The sequence below is a fragment of the Cucumis melo genome, chromosome 11, assembly GCF_025177605.1.
Source record: "Cucumis melo cultivar AY chromosome 11, USDA_Cmelo_AY_1.0, whole genome shotgun sequence".
Taxonomy (NCBI): Eukaryota; Viridiplantae; Streptophyta; class Magnoliopsida; order Cucurbitales; family Cucurbitaceae; genus Cucumis; species Cucumis melo.
The window spans coordinates 25,207,683-25,230,244 of NC_066867.1; the positions used below are offsets into that span (position 1 = coordinate 25,207,683).

The 22,562-nt window shown below is 33.5% G+C and overlaps 1 protein-coding gene across 1 annotated transcript; it reads right to left on the reverse strand.

Moving 5' to 3' along the window:
* Positions 1-240: 240 nt before the first annotated feature.
* On the reverse strand, positions 241-11,460 carry LOC103496275 (ferrochelatase-2, chloroplastic). The gene is made up of 11 exons (XM_008458059.3): positions 11,044-11,460; positions 10,799-10,935; positions 8,839-9,151; positions 7,973-8,116; positions 6,818-6,919; positions 5,575-5,678; positions 5,319-5,445; positions 5,028-5,180; positions 3,257-3,357; positions 2,434-2,635; positions 241-830 (listed from the first exon to the last, which is right to left on the reverse strand). The coding sequence occupies exons 2-11, from the start codon at positions 10,894-10,896 to the stop codon at positions 603-605; spliced, it is 1,572 nt and encodes a 523-aa protein (XP_008456281.2). The 5' UTR covers positions 10,897-10,935; positions 11,044-11,460; the 3' UTR covers positions 241-602.
* Between the last annotated feature and the right edge of the window lie 11,102 nt (positions 11,461-22,562).

Below are 22,562 nucleotides of genomic sequence, written 5' to 3' on the forward strand. Positions count from 1 at the left end.
AATGTTAATCAACCAAAAGGGGCACAGTAAAATGTCTGAAAGAAAAACACATTGTGTTAACTCAATCAAATGCATGGCACACTTACAGAGGGAGTTTTAATTTTTGGATGACCAGCTGTCGGCATTTTAGTCGAGAAATTGCTACCACGTTGGCAAAGTGCTATAACTAATATATATATATATATATATATATATACACATATATAAGAAACCTGATATACAAGCATACACAGGAAGCTATACTTGAAATTGTACTCTGTATTAATACGATAGACAAACAGGGGAAGGGAAAATATCTCTAACCCCAACCAAATTCACTGGGTACATACATTCGAGGTTATATACTTTTTCATTATTTTGCTCACAGGGTAGTATACCACCATATACTACGAACTATCAAAATTCCAGTCCAAACTGAGAATGCCAAGATAAAGAAAAGGACTACACCAGCTTAAGTCCCTGTTAGCAGGAATATACTAGCATCTAAAACTTTTTGTGGATGGAAGATGCCAATAGTTGCGTAACAATGTATCTCACAAAATAAATATACACATTCTATCATTAAATGGAGAGGGAGTGAGAAAGAAAGAGAGAGAGAGAGATCACTGATGAAATAAGGGGAAAATTCCCCACTGATGAAGAAACCCCTCTCCAGTTGTGACTTCTAGGACCAGCAAGACAAGTACAGCCAGCATTGCTGCTCTCCCATTCCAGGTTTCGGCACTTTTCGTCCAACCCCATTCCCATACAGTTACAGGTGGCGGTAGCTGCCTACGTTGAGAATCATATGCTGCTAATAACTCTTCCACGCTACCAAGTGGAACCAGAGGCTGAAAAGAGGAAAAGGAGAGAAGTATTAATAATTAATCATAAAAGAAACAAACTTCTCACTGCTAATAACTAATATAAAAGGTTTGAATACAATCAAGGTTTAGAAGGGAAAAAAAAAACAAATACAAACAAGGGATAAGAAACATATATTCTCTATACTAAATAAGCTTTACAATCTTCCATACAGAAAAAAAAAATATGATAAGAATATAGTCTGACAGATAAGTGAAATGTAGAATAATGGTCAGTAGCACATTTCTTTCATCCAAAGATATCCCTTTCCAAATCGTTGATACATTATTTTCTGAAGGGCTTTTATGCTAAGATGAAAATGTGAAGAAAAAAAACAGACGATGAGTTTTGTAACCCACTCGAGTATGAACTTCAAATTTATCAAGCTAAATACCAGATGCACCTCAAAACTGTCCACCATTGTGCACACACCTCAACAGCTAGATATGTTGGATTATGTTAGAAACCAAGGTAGTATGGGATGCCTTTTGTCTCACATTGGTTAGAATGAGATGACCAATGAGGTACTCAAGTGGCTTGGCTCTCCCACCCCAATAGTTGGCTTCTGGGGTGTGGTTCTCCAAGATGTTTAAGTACCTAACAATGATATCAGAGTCGGTTGTTGACGTTTCGGAGTGGAACCAGCAGAGAGTTCTAACCAGGTGTAGCCGAGTGAAGTGTCGTCGAAATAGCTGTCGGGACATCAATTTTCCAGGAATGGGATATTGTTAGAAACCAAGGTAGTGCGGGATGCCTTTGTCCCACATTGGTTAGAATGGGATGACCAATGTGGTACTTAAGTGGCTTGGCTCTCCCACTCCAATAGCTAGCTTTTAGGGTATGGTTTTCCAAAGAGCTTAAATATTGAATAGATTATATCTAACTGCTCAAGTTAGGACCTTCCAACTGATTGCGTAGAACAGAATTCAGATTCATAGTTTATAGCTTAAATCTTAGTATCCATAAAATATTAGAAGATAGAGACCTGGATCAATTTTGTTCAATCTTTTAATTGTGTTTCAATTCAATAGCGTCTATAAGGCCTAAATTGCATTGGTGTTGTTCTTTTTTGTAGTCATTTTTTTATGACTTTTTTTTATGTAATAAATATAGTTATTTTGTTCTTTTTTGTACTTATAGTCGGACTCCAGTACATTTATATCTAAATATAGTTAGAAAGTAATATATTTATATATAATTCCCTTGTATTACTCCATTTTTCTCTGATGAAAGTCCGTTCTTTTAACAAAAAATTAATTATAATACCTAATTCCATTGCTATTGCACAGGGTGATACATTTTCACTGCTGTACGTTTATATATAATTTATAAATATAGTTACAAACTAACTAATATAATTGTTATGAGCATTTAACATTTGTTTTATATCCATGAGTATTGAGACTTGAGGCTAGCTTACTTGCACCTCGAGTGTCTCATGGGATATATGAGCATTTAACAATCTAAACTACAGTCTTAGTTGTGACAATAAGATTCCTTAATTCCATGAATATCAACATGAATTTATTTATTGAGCTTTGAGAAATATAGGTCAAACTTTATTTCCTTATAAAAGGTGTGATATGGTACCTGCCGAGCTTCAAGATTTGATATAGCCATCGCCCCCACATACGGAAGACTCTCAATTACGGCATCAGCCAAATCTGTTATGAAAGTAGGCTCACATCCTAATGCAGGAACACGTCCCCATTTTTCTATCCCAGATTTTAATGCTAGTTCTTTATATTCCACGTCAATTTCTTCCAGAGTTTCAATGTGCTCACTTACAAAGCTGCAAACGAAGCATAGCATAAAATTTTAATGAACTGAAAAAGATTTTTATTTTTAAACCAGACAATCCAAATGCAGCCAATATGCAAAAAGTATGATCAAGTCGTATGTAGGAACTTACTGGTTCTTGATCAATATTGAGTTCTACGAAATCACATGACATGAATAGTTATTGAAACATATTGCCAATGATACTAGTCAAAGAATACTTTGTCGATTTTTTTTTCTTTTGTAAGAAAGAATTTTATTGATGTATGAACTTTGTCAAGTTATTAAAACATCATCGTAAAACATCACTTGCAGTTGGATTATTTCTGTAATTCTTGACAAAAGAATTTGTGTACAACATGAATGGTACAAGATTCTGAGTATGATAATTTCTTTGTTAAGATATATTCTACTGAATCAAATCCACCGATTTTAGGTACTATATTTGTTATTTGTAAAGAATTGAAGCAAATGTTACTAATGAAAACCAAATTTCGTTGTTTATTATAATTTATCTTATATTAAATCATTGATCATCAAAATGTTGAATGTAGGAATACGCATGCCTAATGAACAGCTAACAAGCTTTATTTATTTATTTATTTTTATAGGAAACAAGAAAGAGATATATTACCTAATGGGTACAGCTAACAAGCTTTTAACTCCTTTTTGCCCAAGCTCTATTATTGTCTCATCTGTGTAGGGTTTTAACCACTCCACAGGCCCAACTCTACTCTGTAGAATAAGCCAGAAAACCCACTTGGTCAAGATTGTATACGATAAAAAATAATAATTAAAAAACCCTACTAGTTGTACGTTGGTGAACTACAATGCATAAAATATGTTTCTAACCGCCAGAACTAAAAGATTCAGTCTTTTTTTTATTACAACATTTGGAGGTATGGAAATTCGAACCACAGACTTGGTGGTTACATACATTCAGATGTTAGTTGACTTAAGCTCTTGTTGGCAACTAAGATTCAATCTTCATAGTGTGATTTTTCCTATGACAGGATAAAAACTTTTCACCTTTAAGTATCAGGAGTAGAAAACCCAAGTAGAGCCAAAGTGTCAAATATTTCAAATGTTACAAAATAGTGTTCCATTTCAAGATAATTTTTTAAAAAGCTACAGGTACACTTACAAAAGACATCAGAGAGAATACCAAGTAGAAGGTAAGAATCTAACTGGATCCCATTCCAAAATCTGATTTGCATTCACCTAGAGAACCTTGCCCTTCCCTTTGAAGGTAAGACCACACAGAATCTTACCCTTCAATTTAAAACTGTAGTATTCTCTGACAAACCATGACCCATTAATATAATAATGCCGCCTATTATTAGTGGTTTTTCTCAGCCAGTATCACGGCCTATCATGGTCCATTGATCAGTCCTCGCCAACCTTATTTTAGGAAAGAGTGGCCTACCAAAGGGATAGTATTTTGAGAGGTTCATGCTAAGGGATGAAAATAACTTCAAGGTCAAATATAATTGGTTATATCTCTAAATATATATATATGTGGATACATATTATAATTGCCTATTTCGATGTATGAGGATTGCACACTAATTAAAATCCCCACGGAAATAAATAAATAATAAAACAAAAGAAAGAAGGAGCCAAAAGGCCAGGGAACCAGGAGTCCCATCCCCAAAATCTAGGTCGCTGGGATGACTGTAGTTACAAAAACAATTGTGTTGGCTACTCTTATTAGAAGCAGTAAACTGTACAAGATAAAAAATGCTCAAAAGAATTACACTTATCTGAAAACATTCCGTTCTTTGACTTTAAACCCCTTTCCATTTTCCTCAGCTTTCTTCTTTTTTTTTTTTTTCCTTTTTACATTTTATGTTCCCCAGTCTATCTCTCCATGTCTCTCCATTTTACCATCTATATATCTCTTCAAAGCCTTCTACATCCTGAGCCAACAAGTTCTGAAACTAGATCTTTTCTGGTGCCAGTATGTTCCATGGAAGAAGAGACAAAACTACCTAATAAAATAATTTGCACTAAGTTGCACACATAATCCTAGAAGGTATTATATCTTCTCTGATTTTCCCTTCTCCATCATGAGCCAATAGGTTCTGAAGCATGTATGGTCCATTAAAGGTGAGACATTAGTTAGCTATAAATATTTGCCTCACCAAGTTGCATACATAGTCCAAGAGGGGTAAAGAACAATCAAGCAAAAAACCCGAACTATACATACATATATTAAAATTTTAAAAAACTATATTTTAAAAATATTTTAAATATTGCATTTAGAAATTTTACAAATGCCTAAAATATCCAAAAGATTTCAAAGGAACTTCCAGAAGTGATAATAAAGAATTCTGCAATAAGATTCAAAGCAGAGTTTGCTCACTCTCCCCGGGGTTGATATGAAATAATTGAAAGGCACATACCTGATAAGCAAGGGTGTAGCTATTCGTTATCCTTCTCTTTTCTAATTCTTCCATGATCAAATCCACACATTCCTCCATCTCTGCTTTGTAGGGGTCACCAGCCTCTTCAACGTATGCAAGGGGGACTCCATGTGCACTAAAAAATACCATTACCTGTTATCCACATGTTTAATTTGCACTTTTAAGCCAAGCCATGTATAGTAACATTTACAAAGAAGAAAGTTTAATTGGCATTGACTATAACCAACAACATTTTATGAATGATATATGTTCAATCATGGAAACATATACCTGCTCAGGAAAGTCAAAAGTTCTTAATTCCTTCTCAATCAAATCTGCCATGGCCTTTATATATCCTTCACGCTGGTACCAGGAAGGTATTACCGTATGTTGCATGTTAACAAGATATTCATCCTCCCTAACAAAGAGAAGATTTTATAGTCATTTAAACCAACCCAGGATGTCAGAATTTTATATACACATGAAGGATCGTCAATGACATGTTTCTTATCTGAAAGAATATACACGTGAAGGATCTGGTTTTTACCTGAAGATACCCTCCAAGAGCCGTAGACTTGAACCGCTAGTGGATATTGAAAATTGGGGATAAAGAGGGAGCACAACAAGCTTTGATATCCTGTCTTTTTTTATCTACAAGGAAAAAGAAAAGATTTGGAAGTGGCATCAATAAACAAATATAATTATTTTGTCAATGTACCAAATTAGGAAAAGCGTATCCAGCTTTGGGAGGTATACAGTTTTTTGTAATAAAATCTCTTCTTTTTTCCTTTTTTATGAGATCGTTCAATCATAATTTAATTGATAGTATGAAATTACAAAAGAACAATAAATGTCGAGGGATTACATAATGTTATTCCACTATGCGTTGAGTGATATATAATTAAATTTACCTTCACCAACCAACCTAAAAGCTTAAGTTGGTGGATAAAGGCAAATTTAATATAATATCTAACACTCACCCTCACTATGGGCACGATATATGAAAAATGTCCAACAAGTGGAAATGAATATTAATTGAGGATGAAAATACATGCAAGGGTTTGAACACGGGATATCACGTACCACACTGCTCTAATACCATAGTAAATCATCAATCAACCCAAAAACTTAATCAGCTCACTAGTTGAATATACAACTTGTGTTTGAAATGAAGCTTAACTTAAGATATATGTTTAAGATGTGGTTCTCAAACACAGATATAGATCAATGAGTTAAATCAATCATGCGGTCTAAGGTGCAAAAAGTAGTAGGCTTGCAAACAGAAGAAAAAGAACAGACAACATATAAATAAATAGCTGAATAATTAATTAACAACATAATATAACACTGCATAGTAAAGGTTATTTCATCATAAGACATCCACTTGCAAAGTAGTGAGGAGGTTAACAAGCCTTGAGTTTAGAAGACAGGAACTGGAAGCATGAATAAAGCCTTCTGAGGTAATCCAGCAGGGACACGCCTAAAAAATTGGTATGGAACGGAAGCTAAGGACTTGGCCTCTGAAGTATCAGTCAAACTAAAGGATGGGTGTGATGGCAGTAAACCAATTTATCTACTAGGAATTGAATCTGAATTTACTTGGCCAAAGTATCTGATGGAGTCGGACATTCTAACTTCATATGCAAACTGTGCAACAAAAGCCTGCCTGCAATTTGAACTATTTCCCAAGCTACATGCAGTAACATATTTTGCCGCAAGTGAAATGGTGAAGACAAGAAGACATTCGAAAAACAACACCCTAGTTCATACATATCAAAAGAAATGTCTACCTGTTCAATTGCTTCTTCAGTAAATGGATGCCAGTAACGCATACCGACATACACTTCAGCTGGAACATCTTTTTGCCATAAAGCCTTCTTCAACTCTTCGGCCTGAACAACACAGATATATAAATTACAACAAAAAAATTCAAAGAAGCCAAAACTGTGTGGACTTTATTCAATTCCCACATCACTAATAGATAGTTTCAATAATCATTATGTTGAACAAATATTTTGACCGACTCTTAATCCTCTATAACATTGACAATAAACCATGTTTCTTAGATTGTCTTAACAAAATTCATAAATTTCAAGAAGCACCATATCTAACTTGAATTCCTATGTAATTTCACACTGAAAATTTGGAAGAGGAAAAAATTCTACTTTGTCATAGATCTTTTGAGTTTTGACAAAGATAAAATTGTAAGTTATGGAAGGAAACAAAAAATAAGAAAAAAGGTGTTTTTTTTAGGATAAGTTTCTAATTAAAAATATTTGTGCCACCTCTGTGATTTGGGAAGGAATTATTCTGGAATGGGTGAAATTTTTCTGTGGACAGCATCAACACCATGGATAAAGTTAAAAAGAGGAATTCTTCTCCTCAGATTTCCCCTCATATCTATGCGATGTGTAAAAGAAGTACCACTGTCCCACCGGCCTCTTCACTGTAACTTCGACAGTGTCAAGCCATTTTAGCAATACCTTTGGACTGCAATGAAGTAAAACCTCAGTTTCTACACATATGGTTGTCCAAATCTCTCAATGGTTGGTGATGTTTAAAAGGCAAGGCAAAGGTGTAGTGGGTCAATGTGTCAGATTTAAGGAGAATTAGGGAAATAATGGTCAATCTTAGGTAATGCCATGGTTAATCCTTCTTAGTTTCTGATTTGGATTTTGATTCCTTCTTAGTTTTATTTTAGGATTTCATTCTCTATTGATAGGAGTCCACTATTATGTAGTTTTTCTAGTTTGAATTATATCCTTAAAGCTACTTAGGCATATCACAAATCATGCATTGAACAAGTGGCTAAAAGTGCAAACACTATTCTCAGTATTCCTCTCGATCCTTTTTTTGTAATCTCAATTGTTAAACAACGATAGTGGTGTACATGCTCAGACCCACGTGTAAAGTAAAATAAAAGAACAATAACAAGAATTTCTTGCCTGTGCATCAGTTATCTTTCGCAAAGGAGAACCACCACCAATTGAGGCATAGCCTTCTCTACTTTTGGGTGATCTTAGAACAGAAATAAAGCGTGCCAATGGTCTTTGGAGGAAACGGAACAATCGTGGCAACCGTATTATATCCTATTAAAGAGAGTAAATTGTAGTTAAAATTGTATATATCCAAATTTTAGAGAAGACTTCAAAGTTATAACAAAACAAGACAAAGTAATAATCCATGAAAATTAAGTAGACATTTATTCCATTGTATAGCACTTTGTGGAACCGTCAAAATAAAGCATAGTATATGTAGCCTTCAAATTCCATAAAATGCTAAAGGCATTCAAGAATTTCATAAGTTGAGGAGATCCTTTTACTCGTCAAAATTCCAAAGGCCATTGAAGATATTTATTAAGTAAAAAAGGAAGATTAAATTTGAAGATCGATAATGATGATATTAAATCCATCATTTTTTTAATACAAGAAATATGCTAAGTTACGTTTCAAAGATCAGTCCTCGTGGCAATCATTTACCGCCTGTATTTCAAAACTAATCAAATTTTTATTGACATGAAACCATAAGTCAAACACTCAACTATTTAGTTTGAATTATCATTTGAGACACGAAGGGGACACTTGGGATGTGAAGAAGTTGGAAAGAGTGAAGAAGTTGGAAAGAGTGAAGAAGAATATCTTATGTGATGTAGATCTGCATTGTCAGAACCTTTATACATAATCGATTAAAGGCAAGAAGATAAATAGACTTCTTAAAGTTTCACCTCATCTACCAAAGAAGATTAAATAATTCAAACTTCATATTAAAAAGAAATACTCAAAAGTGAAAGGGATTTGTTAAGGCATGATACCGGGTCAGCAAAGAGGTTAAACAAGAAAGGTTGCACATCATCAAGAGTCTCTGGACCTCCAAGGTTCAGCAACAACACTCCAACCTTGTCTTCTCCAATTAAAGGCGCAGCCGAAGTATTTTGAGTGTTTGAAGCAACCAATGCTCTCAGAGGCGGAAAATTTTTGTTGATTGATTGCTTAGAAAATATGGATTGTGAATCAGACCATTCAGAAGAGTATCTGGAAACTACGTGACCTTTTGTAGGACAAGCATCCATGTGGAGCCTGAAGGCGCGATGCATTCTTTTAGAGCCCATGACTCTGGAAGTTGGCCTGTGCAGGGAAAAAAAATACAAATTTTCACTGTTATACTAAATCAAGTCATGTGAAACCATTTAGTAAGAAGTTTTTCAACCCTGACAATACAGTAGTGTATGAAGATGATAATAAAACTCTTATAAATGAAAGTCTAGCATAACAAATTATAGATTACTTTTTGTTTTGCAAAAAATCAAGCTTTCACAGAAAAAAAAAATGAATTATAAGAGAATACAAGGAAAAAGCACATCAAAGGGAGCCCAAACAAAAGCCACAGTAGAAAAACTCCAATCCAACACAATGAGATCTAGTTGACCATTACAAAAGGTCATAGTGATCCCCAAAGAGGCATTAAATTTAGAAACGTCGCAAACCTCTCCCAAAGAAAAAGGAGCCGCAACTCGGTGCCTCTCATCATCATTTGTCCCCATCCAACAATGGCAATGGCATTATATCTCACCCATAGACAGTTCCAATCATCATCACTAACACTCAAGCAGAGCCAAAGGAAGGAAGCCCATAACAACCATCGCAAATTGCCATAGAGGTTCGGGAAGAAAATTGCAAAGAAACAACTTTAAGGCAGAAGATGTAGTTTTACCAAGACATCCAGTTAAAGGTTAAGGTTAAGGAACCACAGGGAAATTGAAAAGGTATAATCAGGAAGAACTAAGAAGACGATGAATGTGGATGCCATTAAGTTTTAGAACCCGGTGATCAGCACATATAAGTAGCCTGTCCAACAGTTCTTCACTAGTTTTCTTTCAAGGGAGGGAGCTTTTCACCCCTCCATCTCTAGGTAGTACTCATTTTGCGATTAATAAATGCCTTTTCTTTGTTTCTTCCAAGCTGAATGCCAATTAGTTGTTGTCCCCATGGCATAAGAATGCAATATTCAAACAGAGAGACAATACAAAGTACTCAATTTCGTCCAAGTATTTTTGGCCAACCAAGAAACTAATGTTAAAGAAAGACTTACAAGGGGTAATAGAATACACATTACCCCAGAAGGGTAGAAACTCTCAACAAGGATATTCCAGCTGAGAGGTCTTCATTCTATTTGCCTTAAGAAGTAACTCAATATTGGTACATCAGTTTTCCCTAAACCATAATTGAAGTGCAAGGGATGATGAGTTGGGGAAAGGCAACCAAACACATTTTGGTACCCAATGGATGCCTGACGATCTTTTTCACAAGAACTACACTACCTCTTGATCCAACTACTTCAGGACCTTGATGCCATCCTGCAACCTGATCGTGTAAACTCATTTTTGCCCATTATAAAGAAGAGGGCAATCTCATACCCGTATGAATCGGAAGCCCTACCGCTGGGCGCTGGGATGTAGCCAAAATTTGACCACTTCACTTCGGCATTCATGCGCCACTAGTGGACTCAAATCAAAAACCTTCACTGTCAATCAAACACCATAAATGCAAATTCCAATAACCCCAGATAAAATTTGCCAAAAATGCATCTGCTAAGTAAATAAGTCATCAACTCCCTAAGAATCCGAACAACAATGATGAACAAATAGGATTTCCCACTACGATTACGAAGTATAGAACAAGACAAACCGAGGAAACAACTTCAGTATTTCACAAAACGTTATTAAATGAAATCCCATATAATTCAAACAGGTACAGCACAAACAGATAGCTTACAATGGGAACTTGCAGTTCTGAGACGCTGAGGTGAGACATGGACTACGAAATGCTGAAGACGAAGCCGGAGAAGATGAAGCCTGAATTGCAGAGTCCATAGCTTAACAACTGCCCCAGTAACACTAAACCCCAACTCTCTTCAAACCCAGAACACAATCACAAGAAAAAACGCACGAGTTAGGTAGCAGAACAATAACAATCCAAATAATGGGCAGAACAGAAACAAGAGGAAAGAGAATAATTACATGGGTAATTCACAAATCGGTAGAAATATTGAGAAATCGAAGTGTCAGTTAAATCAAGATGGTGTAGAAGCTTCGCATCAATGGCTTCCTGCTCTGTACAGAATCGTTAGTATATGCACTGTATGAAGAAGAGAGAGAGACTGGGAATGGACCAGCCAACGCCACTTCTAATTCAGCGCTTTATCCAATAAGGGTTTCCGAAAAAAATTACCACCCATCATTTTTCTCGATAAATTGTTGTGATTGTGAACAAATTTCTGGGCTAATTTTTCCCTGGAAACAAACAGAACACATATGTAATTATCGAAGGATGTGTCCCACTAACATTAAAACCATTGCATTATGAAACAGCGACAATTCTGGATAGAATCGGAGTCCATTGGTTGGGATTTCTTTTCCGTTTTCTTTTATTATGCATTCTTATTGTTCTATTTTAACCAGTGATTTTTAGTTCTAACCGATAGATATCAATACTTTAATTCAAGATTAGTATGATGTAACATCCAGTTTCGTCTACAAAATATCTCCTCTCTTTTCTCTCTTTGAAACATCATTGTCTATGCTTAAAACATTAAAAAAAAAAATTCCTCTTGATAAAAAAGACCTTTTGAGATTTTTTGTAGTGCAATAGAGGTAGAAATTCAAACTAAGATTTTTGAGATCGGAACAACCACAACTTTATTACTTCATCATTAGTAGTGAGTGGAGTTCGTGAAAACTAATGTCCAATGATTAATAATAATTGATGTGTTTTCTCATTGATTTATCCGTTGGTAATTAAGAATATTTATAACACTCTTTTACAATACAATTTGGAAAATAGAATAACTGAAAATATAACAAATGGTAACTATGTTTATGCATCATGAGTAGAGAAAAGGGAGTTTATGCATCAAGAGTAGAGAAAAGGGAGTTTATGCATTTTCCCATATAAGCAATATCTTCACATATGTAAGTTTTTGTACAAGAGGGAAGGTTTAAGGAACGTAGAACACTATTTAATACTTGTGTGTGAGGATGGTCAAGTCGGTTGTGCCATAGGGTGAAGGAGATCTTAGAGGATGACGGTATTGCAGTATAAGTAGTTGGTGAATTTTTCTGATCTAAGACATATGGAGTGATTGGATAAAGTGCATTCACGCTAGGGCCTTGGAATAAAAGGTTGCCAATAGTTTTGTCCTAAATGGTAAATTTGTTAGTATAAAAAATGGTTAAGCAATTGTTATCTTTGCATAAATGGTGAAAAGATAGTAGATTTATAAAGATGTTTGAGACATACATGAGATTTTGTAGTGAAAATGAGGGGTTTAGGGTGTAGGGGAGTTTACTCAATCCTGTGTGAGTAATGGGAAATGACTGACCACTGCCAACAGAGATACTATCTTCACAACTGTATTCATTAGCTATTGAAGAGGTTTCCAAAATCAGCAGCAACGCGAGCATTGCACCCTAAATCTGCAAGCAAAGTATTTGAAGGATAGATCTGAGTTGCTGAGACATTGTGAGTTTTGTTAGGTAACCATGGCAGAAAGATTTGAGGGGGTGCTTTCCTTGATAATTGCAGTTCATTCTGTTGTAGCAATCAAATGCAGAATGACCATGTCGAGTACATACCTGTCATTAAAGGAATGGACAATTTCTAGAATTAGATTGTCCACAACATCTCTTTTGGTTGAAGTTTGATTAGCCTCTACCAATGTTACGGCCTCTTCCTCTTCCTCTGAAGTTGTTCTATTGATGATTTTGTTGGAGTGAATTTTTAGGTGTTCGTGAGTTGGGATTTTGATTTGCAAGCATTGTTATTGGTTGAACGAAGATATCTTCATGTTTAGTTTGCTTTTCTATTGCAGATTCTTCAGATTTTAGAAAGACATAAAGTCAAGAGAAACTTAGTGGTTGGGATATTGTTCGCATTGAGGTGCGAAAGCACTATAATCACTTGAAAGGCCATTTAGAGCATAGATTACAAGGTCTTCTTCTTCAACAATAGTTGCTACATTTGCTAACTTGTCTTTCAATTATTTGATTTTCTCAATGTACAAATCAATTTATTCATCTTGTTTCTTTGAGATTTGTTGTAGATTTGACTTTAGGTTGACTATATTTGTCTTAGTATTTGAAGAGTAATGCTTTTCGAGTTTTTCCATACCTGACTCGAAGATTTGCATCCAATCACATATGCTAATGCTTCGACAGATAAGGTAGCATTGATGAGGGACATTAACGCTTGGTCCTTTGCTTGCCACTCTTCGAACAGATGGTTATTGATTTCGACTGTTGAAGACGAAGTAGTATGAGTAGTCGTTGAGGAACTTGGTGTTATGGGAGTTAGAATCGTCTTCAAGGGAGTAGGAATGAAGTCGTATAACTTGTGTGCTTTCAACGTTGGTTCAAATTGGAACTTCCAAAGGGTGTAGTTGGTTGAATCAAGACGAATGAATATCAGGTTGCATATATTTGTTAGAAGAAAGAAGGGTGATGATAGTTCTTTAGAGGTTGAAGAAGAAGAGCTTGCTTCGGTTTCACATGGTGTGAGAAAGGATCGAAAGAAGAAGAAGAAGACATGGTTCAGAAAAGCTTTGATAGCATGAAAACTATTGCCCAATAGTTAATAGCTGAGGTGTTTGCTCATTGATTTATTTGTTGGTAATTAAGAGTATTTATAAAACTCTTTTATAATACAGTTCCCAAAACAAAATAACTGAAAAATATAACAAAATATAACTAACTTAAAAACGGTTTAGTATAACTAATTATACATGATAATAGTTCGAATCATCCACATTTTTGCAATGCTAAAAACCTGTTCCTTTAGCTTTGTTTGATTGGCAACTGTGAGTGGTTAATGTTGATGCTTGGATATGGTTTGTGTTGGACTTCTTATGTATGATTCGAAATATTGAAATATCAAGATCTTTTTTGGGCTTAATTAGACAGTAGTTGTTTTTATAAAGTTTATTTTTTACTTGTCTCTTTGATAGTGTGTGAGGACAATTGTGTCAAGGAAGTTTATGATGTTGAAGGTTGCATAGTGACAATTTGAGTATAACTCAGTTATTTTTCGATTGTATAAATTCACTGGCTCGATTGGTCATCTCATTCCTCAGTTGTTGACATTTCTCTTTTGGAACATGGATTCCCTATGTCTTCTCCCAATACTATGTCGTTTTGCACCCTATGTGGACTTTTGACAACCTTTCAACAATTAATAAATTACGACATTATATTTTCGAATAAGTTATAATTTTTTCTCACCATCTTATGTGTCAAACCCCCTCTCAGACCACCTTGACTTGGTCTGAGAGATGGCGTGAAGTAAATCAATATCGTTCTCTTCTTAACAACACCAACTAACTCTTAGTCTCTAACCTCTATATGAAACATATGCAAAAGCAAATAACACAACTTATATGTAGATGAAAACTTTGTTGTATTATTGTTGTTTGATTAGTTAACAAATTACAAAGATAACACAGTTAACAAATAACACAACTTTAAGTTAATTATTGATGGGTTAAAAAATGTCTGTATAAGACTTCTTTTGAAGTTTTTTAATGAATGGGCTATGTAGTTTGTATAATAAATTGAAGTTTTCATCTACATATAAGTTATGTTATTTGCTTTCGCATATGTTTCATATAGATGTTAGAGGTTAAGGGTCAGTCAGTATCGTTGAGAAGAGAACGGTATTGGTTGACTTTACACAATCTCTCGAACCGAGATAAAGTGGTCTGAAAGGGGGTTTGACATTATGTATTATTGTTGAACTTAGAAAAATAGTTAAGTTTTAATCTAATTATGATCATCAACATAACAACTAATGGTTGTCTATTTGGTTGTGTAACCATTTGAATTTCAATTTAATTTGTAATATATGAAAAGCAAGCCTATATATGCCTTTGTAAGCCTATATATGCCTTTGTACAAAGACATATATTTAAGTCGATACCTTTCTAAAGTATAGGATAAATTTTGATGAAATTGAAAGTATGCGGTGATAACTAAACAACTTAAAGAAGTTTCGAGGTAAAAGTGTAATGTATATTACTTCATAAGAATGCATTTGTTCAAGTATATTGGTATTAATATTTTATATATATCAACCATTATTGTTAAAAAGATAAGTTCAAATGTAACAATAATTTGTATCAACAATTTATTAGACAAATTGGACAATTATAAAGTTAGATGGTAAAATTCAAATTTAATTCAATTTCAAATATACTTAAAAAAATGATAACATAAGTCGATGAAACAAACAAATAAAACAATTATAAGACTACTTGAAAACAATACTTTAACAAATGCATGGTCCTAGTTAAAACTTGAAGTAATACATTGAACTATTATAAGTCCACAAAAAACCATACATTAATTAAGATTTAAATTAGGTTCACAAATAATCAACGACAAATGTTCAAGTACCTGTTGATCCATAAACTTAGTATATGCATAGTAAATTTAGGATATCAATCGTATATATGATTTATTTATCCTAAATATATCAAATATAAAAGCATATTTAGACATAAATAATAAAAAATAAAAACCCAACTTAATAATTTTTTATTATATTAAATATAATTTTAGTTTCTTTATTAAGAAAATTGTTTAATTTGAGTATTTGATCTTAATTCGAGTACTCAATGCTACTTTATTGTTGCTTTTTCTTAAGGAAAATATTACTTTAATATAATATTTACTACAAAATTTGAAAACATAACTTATTTCATAAAAATTATAATTATTATTTAATAAATTTCTGCACAAATAAAATTTAAGGAACTAAGTATAAGATTTTATTACAAATACGTGGACTAGAATTAGACAATTGAAATTACATGAACTAAAATTGAACAAACCTCAAAATATGAATACGTAACATTTCTCCCCTTTTTTTTGTTATGTTTACAAACTTGGAAAAAATCTAGTAATAAAAACAGAATTGCTTGTTTCACTAGAACAAACTAAATATATACAATAACTTGCTTCCTTGAACTTCTAAGTTTCCTCCGACTTGTGTAAATACCTAAAGAAACAAAAAATTCAATTGACGCACATTTTAATAACTTTGTTTTCATAACATGCATATTTGGTTGATGCAAATTTTCTTAAATAGGGGAGTGGGGGGAATAGTTCAACACCTAAACATACAATCGTAAAAGTTCATAGCTTAAATTCTCAATAGCTAACAAAACCAAAAAACACAAATGTACATTGGACCTTCACATTAGGATAAGGTAAAAGCCCGAAAGTCAACTAAACCTACAAGATCTCTAAAAAGTTGTTCTTGTTGGGTTTTATGTTCTAAAGCTCGTAGATAGTAAATGTAATTTGTTGACCGTCATTAATAAAGTGTTATGTTTGTAATTTTAATAAAGTATTATTGGTTATTAGTTTTGTCTTAATCACCTAAATGCAATAAACTGACATCCTAAGTTGTTTCATGAATCTAGAATTGTATAGAGACATACCGGGATTAATGTTCGAGATGTAGTTTAAAGGGTTTATAGTATAAAGATAAGGTTAAGTACCTTATTTTGGTAATACTATGGATATGACTCACTTTGTATTTGATACAAATGCAATGATCCAAAACGTTCGTGTAGGTGACATGAGAGTGAGGGTATTCTATGCCTCCTGCAAGAGTCATGGGTCTGCTTCGGAGGGGCCTCTACTGATGTTCCTCCTACGGGAGTCATGTGGTTTGCTTCGAAGGGGCCTTCTAAACCTCCAATTAAAGTGCAGAGGGTTGTTACTATTAAGGTCGGTTGCAAAAAGATACCCCAAAATATTCCCTTTGCATTAATTAATGGTGTCTCCTTCCACTCTAAAGACAATGCTCACAAATGGAAGTATGTGGTTTAACGTCGCATTACTGATGAATTAAATATATCAGACAAGCACCAATCGTGTATCCCTGTCATTAAGTTGATTTGAAATGTTGGCCTGATCCGGACGGTCTCAAATGTTGGCCCTTTATATCCTCGATTGATGCATGAATTAGTGGTAAATCTTCCTTCTGACTTTAATGACCCAAGTGCAGATGAGTATCATAAGGTGCACATTAGGGGTGTATGTGTCACGATCTCTGGACATCTCCATGCCTGATGACTATTCTGTCATTTATCCCTCTATCGAGCGCCTTGCTGAAGAACTAACTAGTGGCACTGTGCATATGTGGCCTGTGGATGGCCAACTCCTTGCAGAAGGGATGAAAGCTCTTGCAGAGCGAAAATATTACAGAACCATAATTCAATTTTAATTAGAACGTAAAAATGCCAGTACATTGGTAAAAACTAATTTATTAATGGTTAAGCATGATAAAAAAAAAATTACATTATAGAGAATTACAAAGAAGAGGAAACTTACGATCGTGGATAACTCTGAATCTACAAAAACTCCAATTTGGGGCACCACCACTTGGAAACATTCCTATTCTTTAGGTTGAGATTTGGTTTGTGGGAACCAAATTGGAAGGGAATTTTTAAAGAGAAATTTTTTTTCAAAAGCAAAAGTTACAGAAAAAATTATGTTCATCCATCTGCCTGCCGTAGAAAGTTGGAGAGAATCAGGGAACGTGAGAAAACCACCCATATTCCCTATTAGTTTAATTTTATTAAATTATTAATAATATTAAATTAATTAATTAAATCATATTTAATTAATATTTCATTTAAATCATGTCTAAATTAATATTTCTCACATAACCTATAGTTTTAATTTAATTAATTTAATTAAATCAAATTTAATTAAATAAAATTAAACTAAATTATTAATCAATTATCTAATTAATTATTTGCTAAATTAAATATCTTATATTTAATTTAATCCAAATTTGAATCATATTCAAATATAAATTTCTCTCATAACCTATAGTTTTAATATGTATCATATACACATTAAATTTTAACCTATAGTTTTAATATGAATCTAATTCACATTAAATTAATATTTGAACTCATTCAAAAATTTTATTCTCTCATAAATTAATTTGGAAACATATCCAAAATTAAATTTATATAATAAAGTTTAATTAAAATATAAAATTTATATTATAATGTATCACCATACATTATATTAATTCTCAAAGTAAATTTGAACATTTCAAATTACAACCAATACAATTAAATCTCATTACCCTCTACGGGTTAGGAAGAGGATCTTATGGACCTACAGATCAGAAGCTACAATGATATAAGATTAATTGGCTAAACTTATTAACCACATTAATCAATATCCGTTAACAGTTTGTACACTCCACTAAAGACTCACAGCTGAACTCTTCTCATTGTAGATATATTTTTGTGTCCACGGATATAGAACAATACCAGTAAGTTAGTCCTTCATAAGTGTTTGTAACACCAGCTGAATCAAATTACCATTTTACCCCTTGATTACTTTTAATCCTTAAATATCAGTGCTCCTCTGATGAATAACCTGTTTATGGTCCAACCACTAAACAGAAACCCCTCTCATGCCATAGAGAGGGTAGGACCCTTTGTTCAAGTTCCGAAGACACCATTTAAGGGAACACTTATCTACTTACCTTAAAGTCAGAAAAGAGTGAATTCCATATTGTATGATTATGTTTTCAGCTTCCCACTCGGTTTTGTTCTCAAAATGATAAGCATATTGAGTCGGCAATTTGGTCACTCTCACCCGTACAAATCAAAGAACAATCCCTCGTAAACAGGAGTTCATAATACACTCAAGATTAAGACTAAGTTACCTAGGTCATCCTAATGAAATACAAACCTAACTAGTTAACGGAGTTACATCTAGTGGTTACTATTTCATGGTTCGGTTTTATGCAAACTCATTGCATAAGATACCCTTACTCGTATGTTGCCTACATGAACGCGTTGGATCAATGAGTTTGTATCAAATACAAAGTGAGCAGTATTCATAGTGTTAACAGGATAAGGTACCCAACATTAACCCTATACTATAGACCCTTTAAGCTGATCTTGAACATTGATCCATGTATGTCTCTACATACTGTCCAAGACTCATCAAACAGCTTAGGACGTTAGTTTATTGAATTTAGGTTATTAAGACAAAGATAATAATATAACCAATAATACTTATTGAAATTATAATAACACTTTATTAATAACGTTATTAATAACGGTGAATGGATTATATTTACTATCTACGAGTTTTAGGACATAAAACCCAACATTTGTTGCCTCATTGAGCATCAAATATATCATTTTGCACAAGATAGGTATATCTAACTAGATTCCCTCTACTCATGCCTCTATAAATTCTACCTCCCTTGGTCATTTTATCTATCTTATTAGTACTGGCGTTCGAGTTAATATGGGGGAGTTTGTGTTCAATCATCTCTTGTGGTATGTTGACACGTTTGGTATTCATATTTCTATTTGCTTCCCTCGTTTGTTAAGTGGCTTTATTGTTTCCCAACATTCTACTTTCCTGTCCCCTTCTAATTTTGCTGGTCCTACCCCTAAGGTTATCTTTTTTAGTATGCGTTTGTTTCAAGGGTCTCATGTCTCTGATGTGCATGCTTATTTTTGTGCTTCATCTAAGGGTTTCCCCTCATCTTCTGCTGAGGGTCCTGTTGTGGGTCACTATCTGGTACTACCCGCTACTTTGGTCAATCGGATGTTTCAGGCTCTTATTGATGAATCCAGGTTTCTAACGCATCAGATTAGTGAATTATCTGATCGTCGATCTGGTTAAAAGCTCTCCTTTGTGATCTTCGTCATGCGGTTTCTAAGTCTGTTGCCTCCTCTTCGGCTCCTTAATCTTGATTTTATTTATGTAGCAAGAAAATTGAAGTTTTTACTATTGTTGTTTTGTTTCTGTTTTTTGTGTTGCTATTTTTTGGTTGTCAATGCTACTGGTTTGATGGGTTCTTATTGGGCTAAAGGTACTGTGACAATTGATGTCCCTAATGCAATGAATTTTTTTTTTTTGTGATTGCATTCTTTTTTAATGGGTTGTGTGATATGTTAGTTGAAAATGTTCGGTTCTTGAATGATGCGGTTGTCAGTATGGAATTGTGTTTGTTTGGTTTCTGTTGAGTTGTTTTGTGCTTGTTTGTAGAAATAAAGGAAGGTGATCCCCAGGGGGAGTTTGTTAGTAAATGATCCCACTTTCTTTATTTTTTTTATCTCTTTCAAATTAAATTCATAAAATTATTGTTGGAGGTTACGGAGATCTACGGAATTGGTTAGGATTCTCTCTCAAGGTTGTTTCCCTCAGGTTGTTATGACTATAGTTCCTTATAAAGTGTACAGATTCTCAATGAGATTTTACCAACAAAGAAAGAAAAAGAAAGAAGGCTTATAAAAGTCGATGGTAAGCTTTTCGTCAGGGTGTGTGAAAAAAGAAAGAGAAAAGAGAATGCAAAAATATAAAAGATAGAATAAGTCGACAAGAGCTTGAGTTGAATACATTTCTAAAAGTCTGGGATTGAGGGGGAGATATTACTTCATTAGTTATGATCATTATGTTTATATACATTGAGTTCTGATGGGTCAGTTCTAGGTCAGCATGTTGATTAATGAGTAGAATGTTATACCTCTAGTCATAACTGTGTATTCAACAATTAGTTCATGAGCAATATATATAATCTTCTATCCTGGGTCTAAGGTCCCCCAAATGTAGATGATGAGTCATCGAACTGGGTTACCAAACTCTATTATGTTATCTGTTCCTTTACTTGTTTCCTTAGTTGAGTTTGTTGCTAGTAACTGTGCGTACAACTATCAGTTATAACTAAGAACCGTTCATTTCTTAGCCTTCACCCTGGAAACAACTTCAAAAATGTCTAAATATGCCTTCTAATAAACCAAATGGACCTACAATAACTGAAAAGTGTCAAAGTAACCATTTATGTCTCAAAACATGTAGCAAATACTTTTGTACGACTTTGGAACTATGAAGCCAACTAGTAATAGCCTACAAAAGTACAATACAAGCTTAAAACAACTAACTGATGTTTAAATGTGCATTCCTAACTCAAAACCAGACACAAATTCTACAAATAGGGTCTAAGTGGCACTTACATTATCAAAGCAAGTTAATGGTACCTAAGTATTACCCTCAATATGAAAATTGTTATGAAAGTCACCTACAAAGTGTTTTAACCCTGAAAACAACTTAAAAAATGTCTAAGTATGTTGTCTAATAAACGAAGTACACCTACACGTACTTTAAAAATTGTCAAAGTAACATTTTATGTTTGAAAACATGTAACAAATATTTTTGTATCACTTACACCAAAAAGTACTTCAACTCCCAGTATCCTTCCTTTAAGTCAAGTTGTAGGCAAATAGCATTGTTGCACAAAAGTATATGACCGATCATCTACATTATAACATAATCATTGTACTCTTATAGGTATAAGTTAAAATTTAGAGAACACGACAATTAATACTATTTCTTACCTCTTTGTTACCGATTATAAAGTGAACACGAATATGTGATGATGTCATTCTGCACATTAACAAAAAAATTGGTTGCTTGCATAAACCAACTTGAGCTTGGTCGACAAAAATGTCAGTATGTCATACACAAAACATTGTATTGTTTCCTGCAATGTTATCGTCCAAATCTACCCTATGTTAAAACCAAACCTTATAACTTTGATCAATTTCATTGGCATATAAGTGATTTCTAACAATTGAAAGATCCCTGCATATACAATTTTCACATTTAAGACATGGACATCGAATCAACTCAAAACCATTGCCATGATCCAATCCAAATTTAAGGAATGACTTGATATATAATGTAATTATTATTTATCAACAAACCCACAACCTGACAATATCCTGATAAAAGAAACACCACATACACTTAAGTTGGTTAAATGACTTCATAATTGTAGAAGAAAAGTATGGTCAAGGTTTCAATCATTTATAATTTACTAACAAAACTACACCTACTTTTAAAATCTATTACTCAATGACATTTTTTTGGTATTTTTATCATATTCATACCATTTAAAAGGTCATTAGTGTCACTAGAATGGTTTCTTTCCCAATTAATTTTAAAATATACTTTGACTCAATTACATGTTTTGTGAAGTAGCATAGTTTTCCAAGTTAGTGAAGTGAAGGGATTTCAATTGCTTTGAGTGAAAAGGGAGATGTGGGTGCTTGTGAATCAATTTATTTTAAGTGACAAAAAAATCATCAATGTTTAAATTAAGGGTTTGTTATTATGTTTAAACAAGTTCATTAGTTTTAGGTTATGTAAATAGATTGAACAAATGTCTAGTGAAGAAGTACATAGTTTTGTCTTCGAGTACATTGTTCATGGATTGATTCCTATTTTGATAACATGGTCTTGTACTTCTAGTACTTCAAGTTTTTTAAAGAAATAAATGATAACATGTTTGTCTAATATATATTTTGTTCAATGTATACATGCCAAAACAATGCTACATAAAGCACGTGACAAATGAAATGCTACCAACAGTGCGAAGGAAGTATGTTTAAGAATGATTATAATCCTACCTTCTTGATGCAATTAATCAATTA

What these genes read in the sequence shown, in the direction of transcription:
- LOC103496275 (XM_008458059.3), bottom strand. Translation starts at nt 10,896, where the DNA reads ATGGACTCTGCAATTCAGGCTTCATCTTCTCCGGCTTCGTCTTCAGCA. An exon ending in GAAAGATAACTGATGCACAG is followed by an intron (nt 6,920 to 7,972) that starts GCAAGAAATTCT and finishes TGTGTTGTTCAG; the next exon opens with GCCGAAGAGTTGAAGAAGGC. An exon ending in CTCTTGGAGGGTATCTTCAG is followed by an intron (nt 5,446 to 5,574) that starts GTAAAAACCAGA and finishes TCTCTTTGTTAG; the next exon opens with GGAGGATGAATATCTTGTTA.